General features: G+C 43.3%; 1 protein-coding gene across 2 annotated transcripts; it reads left to right on the top strand.

Moving 5' to 3' along the window:
• The first annotated feature begins 578 nt into the window (after window positions 1-578).
• BNIP1 (BCL2 interacting protein 1) lies at window positions 579-8,048 on the top strand. 2 transcript variants are annotated; one of them, XM_081897278.1, is made up of 6 exons: window positions 579-835; window positions 2,287-2,379; window positions 2,899-2,990; window positions 3,815-3,916; window positions 4,529-4,647; window positions 7,440-8,048. In XM_081897278.1, the coding sequence occupies exons 1-6, from the start codon at window positions 752-754 to the stop codon at window positions 7,634-7,636; spliced, it is 687 nt and encodes a 228-aa protein (XP_081753404.1). In that variant the 5' UTR covers window positions 579-751; the 3' UTR covers window positions 7,637-8,048. The 2 variants fall into 2 exon arrangements, with proteins under 2 accessions (XP_081753404.1, XP_081753403.1); XM_081897277.1 differs by lacking the exon at window positions 579-835 and adding an exon at window positions 980-1,141.
• Window positions 8,049-8,501: the final 453 nt, after the last annotated feature.

Consider the following 8,501-nt stretch of genomic DNA (forward strand, 5'->3'; position numbering starts at 1 on the left):
CATCAAAACAAACCACAATCCCTGGACTGAACATAATTCTAAGACAAGGATCATGGTTTAGGGGTGAGGAGAGAAGCTGCAGTCATATGGGCATTCATGGTTAACTATGCCTTTTAAACGAAGATACGTGAACACACCCAAAGCAGGTTACATACAGTTTAGGAATAGTCAATCTGTAAAGTACAATAAAAATGATCGGGGGCGGGGGAGAAAGTGAACACACATAAAAGCCCGTACTAAGTAAAATGGTTTCCAGCTACAAGTCCCGCTAAAAAGTCACCAGATTCTGTGCCAAATTAAGGCTCCCTGGGGAGATCATTCCAAGGGGCAGTGCCATAACAATATAGGGTTGAATCCAGAGTTAGTCGTGCATTGAGCAGACCCTTTGAAACCCATGTGAGTTAATTCAATTGTGGCTAATTCAAAACCCCATTTGTTTTTCCACAGCCAGTTTGCTCTAAGAATGGCTCTGCTGGGGAGATGTACGGCTCTCCCCCTGTGGCAGCAAAGAGCAAGGCGAGTCTTGCAGCGCCTAAAAGACTAACGAATGCAGACTGGGGGTGGCCGCCCGGAGTGAGGGGTGGGGAGGGGCTGGCTCTCCTCAAAGGGAGGAGTTTCCTCGGCCGCCTTCCTTCTGCCGCCGGTTTGTTTTCTTCCTGCTTGTTGGCACCGCCTACCGGGGCGGGGCGGAGAGGCCGCGTTTCGAAATTCTGCTCTTGTCCCCTTTGCGCTCGCCGTAGTTCCTCCCAAGATGGCGGCTGCCGGTGACGTGCCGGTTCGAGTTTGCAACCAAGAGATCGTGAAATTCGACCTCGAGATTAAGGCGGCGGTGCAGGTACAACAGCCCCCGGCCTCGGCTAATACATCTCGGGCGGCGGGCAGCTACGCGCTTATGACGGGGTGGGTGGGGCTTCATGGCTTCGTGGCCACGCCCCCTCTGGGCAGCCAAGTTCCCTTAGCGCCGCCCCCTCCGCCTGCGTCCTAGCGGAGTCACATGGCACCTGAATGCCAACGCAGTTGCAACGATGCCCGCTGTGGGGCGCTGGCGTGCACTTCTCAGGATGCACACAAATGCCAGTTCAGGGTGACATTCCACGCAATTGATGATCCACACAAATTTCCACGTGCCACAGTAGATGCAGTTAAGTCTTTAAGATGCCGCATGATTGTGTTGTTGGTGGTGCGATGGTAGTTCTTCCTCACAGCTTTTTGGCTGCAGAGATGTCAGGCTCAGACCCTGGAGAGGTGCCTCCTCAGCCTTTGAAAGTTTCCACGATAGGTAAAGTTCCTGCAACTTCTCCCAGCTTCAGCTCTGTGTTGGAAAAAATCTGCTCACAATGTGATATTCTCTCTTCTGTGCCGGGATTGGAGGCGGCACTGGGAGCTGGGGTGTCTGATGGTGGGCGGGCCTTGTGCAATGTTGCTATGTGAGAAACCTTTGGTAGGGATAAGAACCTTTGAGAATTTCATTACGCTGTAGATAACTAATTCTTCTTTGCCTCCTGCTCTTTCCCACAGTTGGCAGGCAACAATGCAATGATGTTGCCGTAGCTTTCCAGGGCAACCAGCTTCTTAATGATCTGAAAAACATATTTAGTACCCATCAGGGGGTGCCCACTGGCATTGTTACAACTTCATGCGGGCAACTTGGTCATCAGTTTTGCATGCTGAAACTTTTAAGCAGTTTGATTAGGTTCTCTACACAGTAATGTGATGAAACAAGCATGCCCTCTGCTCCTTCCTTCCCTTCCCCTTCAGTTCAGTTCTCACAATGCCAGGCTTCCCTAGCTTCCAAAAATAGACTCAGAGGGGGCCACTTTATATGCTAGTAAATTTATAGAGAGAAGGCACTTCCAAGTAGGAATTAGAGCTGTAAATGTTAACCATTGCATGCATTTACTGTTGTGTGCTCACACATGGCGAAGCCATGGATAGGTGTACCTGCACAGTGAGTGTGCATCCTTGTAAATAATTGATTTATATGTAGGATTGTCATGTAACTATCTTTGCATGAAGCACATCAGCTACTATGTAATTTTTTGTAGCAGTTGGGGCAGCCTTTAGGACTAAATTCACATTGCTTGCAGATAAAATGGATGATATTTCTGTGTCAATTTGAAGCCTATTGGTGGTTGCAATTTCAACCTTTAAAATAAACATTTTGTTTTCTTAAAAAGGTTACACTTTATATTTAAAACAATCAAGCTGCCAATTGAACAAACAGCCCGAGAGAACATCAGTGTAACAATGTGGTTTATTCTATACACTGCTTGTTATTTCCTTTAGGACATTCGGGATTGTATGGGACCTGTAAGTACACTTACAGAACTGAATGCCAAAGTAAAGGAAAAGTTTCAGCATTTACGGCTGAGAATACAGGTGAGGACTAAATAGATTTTAGGGTGGGGGGTGGAGAGTTGCTAAATCCTAGAATTGTACAGTTGGAAGGGACCACGAGGGTCATCTAGTCCAACCCCCTGCAATGTAGGAATCTCTTGCCTAATGTGGGGCTCAGACCCCTAACCTAGAAATTAAGAGTCTCATGTTCTGCTGACTGAGCCACAAATAAGCTCCCTTTTCTGTTACAGCAAAACAGATTGTTGAAAATAGCAAGTCACTAAGCATAACAGCTTTTTAGAAACCTGGTTCCCATTTCTGTCACTCATAAGCAAAATGTGACCTTAGCAACCCCAAAGACCCAGCTGTCTTTTTGCTGAAAAGGATGTGCTAAAAGAATAATTGTGTATAATTTGATTCGGAAAGAAATACCCAAGAGAACAGCTAGACTTTATTACCAAGTAGGAACAACATTGTAATGAATTATGTTGTTGCTTGTATTAAAATTGAATAAAAATAATATTAAAAATGATAATATGCACCTGCTGTTCACGGCTTTAGGAGCTTGAGCAGATGGCGAAGGAGCAAGATAGAGAATCAGAAAAGCAAGCATTGCTCCAAGAAGTAGAGAACCATAAGAAGCAAATGCTCAGGTCAGTAGAACCCTAAATATTGTTTACCACTGGGCTGTATACAATGCTGTGTCCATGTGCTAGCAAAATGGACTTTCACTTGCACAACAAGGCCACCTTCCTTTCCTCCTTCCTGCAGCCCTCATAATCTACTCCTGAGAGTTGGGGGACCCCTGGAGCAGATTTTGGGGCATGTGGGGGCCTGCAGGGGAGGAGACAAGTCCTGTTGTGTGAGCAGGAGTCTGTTTGTGCAACATAGGGTTCTTCCCAATAAGTGCTTAGGCTGAGATCTTGTATCCCCTTCCTTCCAACACTCAATTGGTGTCAACACCGACAAACCTAGAGCTCTGACACATGTTTGGTATAGATAACACTTGTGTGCAACAGTGACAGCATGGAAGGTGTCTAGGTTAGACTCACAGCACTGTACTGGCTATACGTCTACTCAGAAGTAAGTCCCATTGAGTTCAATGATAGCTGCATAATTGAGGGCATCCATCCAATACTGTGAGTGTCCTTAGCAACCTTCCAGAGAATAGGGTGGACTGTTATTAATTTCTTCGGACATCCAGACCTTTTCATTGTTGAACAGACAGTAGAGCCAGGAACAGCGTTCTCATAGTGTTCAGATAAAGAGAGGGACATATAAAGGTGAGGAAAATGCAAGATGCAGCTGTTAATAGTGTTGATATAGCATGCCCGTTAAGGATCGTTGTTAATTATGTCAAATAATAATGGAGTGCTACATTTTAATGTATGCAGTTATCTTTGTTGCTTTGCTCTTGATACAGACAGGGGTGTTTCTATCACCATTGTGCTAAATCTCACTATATTAATAATTTCAGCAATCAGACAGCCTGGAGGAAGGCAAATCTAGCTTGTAAAATTGCCATTGACAATGCAGAGAAAGATGAACTGCTTCGAGGTGGAGATCCTTTACGACAAAGGTACACGGTCTTTTTATAACTGTGGAATTCGGCTGCCAGGTGTTATGTGGTGGGACTTCCTAAGCCTTTTGTGTCAAGCTCTGCTTTAGGAGGTCACTGGTTGCAGTCTTGTGCCCACCTTCCTAGGAGTAAAATCATAGACTTGCAGAGTTGGAAAGAACCACGAGGATCATCTAGTTCAACCCCCTGCAAAGGCAGGAATTGACTGAGTAGGCACCGCTTAACTTACTGGCTTCTGAATAGGATTGCACAGTAAGGAGCAAACAGAATCTCAGATCATTAAAATGGTTGCTTGCCATTGTGCCAAGTTAGATGTATTGATCTTTGATTACATTTTAATTTTACCCCTCTACTTCAGCCAGATGGCTATTTTGGACGAAATGCTTAAAGATTAACCTAAACCTTGTATGAATAATTTGCCTGATTTCTAATTTAAGACTCATTTTGAAACAGAACGTTAAAGACGTATGCTTGCATTTGTATGTGTATCTGAATGCTTGGCTGATATCCTCCAGCTCTATGGTTCCCATCACTTTTGAAGCATTTTGAGTAATCGGGAATATAATTTTGTTTTTATATTAAGTTTGATTCCCACCCCCTTCTTTTCTTTAGAAAAACTACAAAGGAAAGTTTGGCAGAGGGGGCCAGTAACATCACAGAGAACCTGATGGGTATTAGCAGGATGATGTCTCAGCAGGTACGGCAGAGTGAGGAGACGATGCAGACCTTAGGTAAGTAAATGACCACAGTGTGCCGTTTTGGTCGTTGTTGTTGTTATTAACAACAACAACAACAACAACAACAATAATAGTTGATTGACTCATCAAAGCAACTTACAACACAGCATAAACACTTACATTTACAGCAAGCCAACCAATAAAAATTTAGAAACCTTCCACAAACAGGAATATATTACTGAAAAGGCCTGTTCTCATGTTGCCACCCTCCAGATCTGCCCTGGAGTTGTTAAACTCCCTTTAGTTATTAAATTTCTATACTGCCCTTCATCTGAAGATCACAGGATGGTTTACAATATAAAAACACAAAAGTGCATACCTTCTCTCTCTCCCGCTCCCCCACTTCATTTTCTCTCGCTTGCTGCCTCCTACAGCTAAATATTTAATCCTAGGCCGGGAAGCACAGAATTGCAGTGAAATGGCAAAGGAGGAACAACATGATTGATTCCCTCCTCCAGTAGCTCTCTTGGCTACTTCACTAGCTATGGAAAAAGAAACGCTCCTTTCTCCCTAACCAGCATGTTGATATTATATTATATTATATTATGTCATATCATGTCATATCATATCATACATCAGGATACCATGTATCAAATCCAGACCTCTACAGCATGGACTCTGAAGAACATGCATGTGTTTCAAATGGGGCTTTTCTTTTTAAAGTGCACCAATAGTTAACTCCCACCCACATTAACTTCTTTCACTCAGCTCAAGCAATTTCTTAAAGCATTTCTAAAAGAGTTTTGGGCTTTGCGTTAGAAAGCCAGAGTTTGGCCTGACAGTTTTCAGCCCTCAAAATTGTATATCAAATCTGTTAAAATTCGTGGGTCATTTGGAAAGTGGACCAGCTGGACCTTCTGCCTTTTCTTTGCTGGGAGAAACAGAAGGGATGGATTCAATAAACGCAGTGTCCGCCTCTTCCCTTCCTTCTCCCTCCAGGGCTGATGGTTGTCTGCAGCTCCTCAGTGTATGCTTCCTCTCTCACTAAGTGACAGTCTTGGCAGTGAGACTGTCCTCTGTTAAAGAGTCCATCCTGTTTGGTTGAGGTATAGCTAGCAAAGGTCACTCGTCTTGAGAAAGCCAGCTGTACTTAATCTACCATTAAAATGTTGCCACGACGGAAAAATAAAGAAGTCCTTACAGCAGCAAGCAATAAATAATCTGGAGTCAGGAAGCCCACAGTTGTCACTTCCCATGATAAACAGCCTCAATCTTTCATGTACCATGAGAATGACAAAACTTTTCTCTTTGGTTGGAAAATAAAATGGCAAAGAAACGTATTTGGTTCTGATAAAATTTCATTCTCAAGCAAAATGTATTTGCAAACTGAAATGCCCTTTTGGCGGCCACCTATGTAGGAATATACTGGTTCCTTAGCTGCTTGCTTCTAAACATTTTGCCATTAGTGTGTGTTTAATTTACCTCCCATAATGGAAACTGAAGCCCTGCACAGTGGTTCATTTTAGGGCCACTTCTTGCAATATATTTTGTACTTGGTTGCAAAGCTGTGTAATTTATTATGATCAGCACACATGTTTTTAGTTTACTTGACATTTCTGCAAGAGAGAAAGACTAAAAAATGACCTTTTGCTCCCTTCAGAGAAAAGGTGCTGGACATCAGAGCAACTTGTGTGTATTAGGAAGTCCGTAGGTCATATTCAACTAAGTGGTCCTGCTAGTGGAGGCCTGTGCAAGGACTTCTGCTAGTGCAACAGGGCTTCCCCTAACCCCAGTGTTCCCCCTGTGCCTTCCTTGAGGATTGGGAGAACCCATGAACAGCCTACAAGGGGAGTGAGGAGGCGATATTTCCATCAGGCAAGCAAAAATGTTTGCACTGATAAAGTGATCTCCTTAGTGCTGTATTAAATTTCTCCCCAAGATATTATCATGATTGATTTTAAACAGCTCCTGATCCACATTCTAACCTTGTTTGGAAATGTATCAAAACAGTATCATCTTAACTCTTTTCTTTTCAGTTTCAAAATTTTCCACTCTCTTCTAACTTAGCAGCTGGTGAAAACGGACATTCTGACTTTTAAACTGCCACACTGGAAATCCCACAAAGCCTGTTATCAAGTAACATCAACATTGCAGTGTCTGTCATTTTTTTTGCAGCGGATAGCACACCATTGACACTAAATCTACATTTACTCCCATTGCCAATTATGTCATTTCTACTTAGCCAGTTGGTATCATTCCATCTGGCTTCATTATGAAATTTTGGACTGAGATTAGATTTTTCTAATTGCAACAGGGAGACTTGCTTATCACAATCAATTTTACTTATGGATATGGGCCGGCTCTGATTTTTGTCTTCTAAGAATGGGGCTCCACAGAAAAATGCAAGGCCATTTGGACTGTGGTGGTCCTTGGATGAAGGCAAATGTTGGGCTGTATTCAGCTAATCCATTTTGCTAATGGAAGCTAGACTTCTTCTGACACAACAGGATTTCTCCCCTCCTGCTGCATGTCTTTCCCCGCACCTTCCCCAAATCTGCTCTGGTGGGTTGGGGAAGGAGAGGGGACATCATTCCATCAGGCAAGCAGATATGCTTGCACTAGTGGAACAATCTCCTTTGTGCTACGTTGTCTTCATCAGACTTGTCCTCAGCTTTTCTCAAATGGAAAAGTTCTGTAGCCTGCTTCATGGGGCTTTGAGCCAATGTACCTACTGCATTGTGTGTTGTATTCTGTGCTACAGGACCCAAAGTGGACTTGCATAGTATGTGTGCTTTTGCTAGTGCTTTTGAAACACTGGGCTGAAATGTTGCATTTTCTCTTTTCAGTCAGTTCTTCACGAACCATTCTGGATGCCAATGAGGAATTCAAATCCATGTCCGGGACAATACAGCTGGGACGGAAGCTCATTACCAAGTACAACCGCAGGGAGCTGACAGATAAACTGCTCATCTTTCTCGCCCTTGCCTTGTTTTTGGCCACCGTGCTTTACATCCTGAAGAAGAGACTGTTCCCCTTCTTGTAAAATTCTCAGATGAGGAGAGGAAGCGTGACTGAGGAAGGATGAATGAAGGCTTTCTCACTTGACACTCTTCTAATCAAGAGAACATTCACAAATGTTCATAAACAGAACATATTAGCAGTCTGTGAAGATTTAGACTTGCTTATGTAAGCTAAATGAGCTGCAGGTTAGGACAAGGAACAATAAGAATATGACCTGTTTCTCTGAGAATGGCAGGTGTCAGTTCTGAACTGGATGGTGGAAGACATACTAAGCCCCTCTCTTGTCTTTGGCTTGGAATGTGTATTCCACTTCCTTCCTCCAGAGATCTGTTCCTGAGAGGAGGGGGACGGTATTGCTGAAAATACATTTAGATACATTCCTTTAATAAAGTGTATTTGAATACAGATAGAGCAGGGAGTCCTGATTTTTTAAATAAATAAATACCTTATGAACTCAAAGAGAAAACGTCGCCCTTTAAGTTACTTTTACTTCAGTTGTTTCCGCAAATGAAAGAAGCAACGAGGCGATTTCTAAAATCTCTCCATAACTGGCATTATTGTAAATGTACTGTATCTTCCTTTGTCCATCTATTGCAGCTCAGGTCAGTCCATTTGCTTCATTCCAAGTTTTGCATTGGATAGAGATGTAAATTGCTTGGCATATCAGCTCCTGAAACTTCCCTGTCCTTTTCCTGTTTCCTCGTCAGTTTAAGAGGCATTGGAATATCTTGCAGGATTACAAGTCAGTGGCATCACCCATCTCTTCCTGTGGCTACAGCTGCACCACTGCAGACCTGTGAGCATGGAAGGAAATCCCTGTAAGACACTATAGAGCCCCTCTCCTTCTTCCCTGTTGGCTCTCAACAGGGTGCATAATGTCCTAAGCA

This window comes from Podarcis melisellensis (genome assembly GCF_964234715.1).
Source record: "Podarcis melisellensis genome assembly, chromosome: 2".
In the NCBI taxonomy this organism is placed as follows: Eukaryota; Metazoa; Chordata; class Lepidosauria; order Squamata; family Lacertidae; genus Podarcis; species Podarcis melisellensis.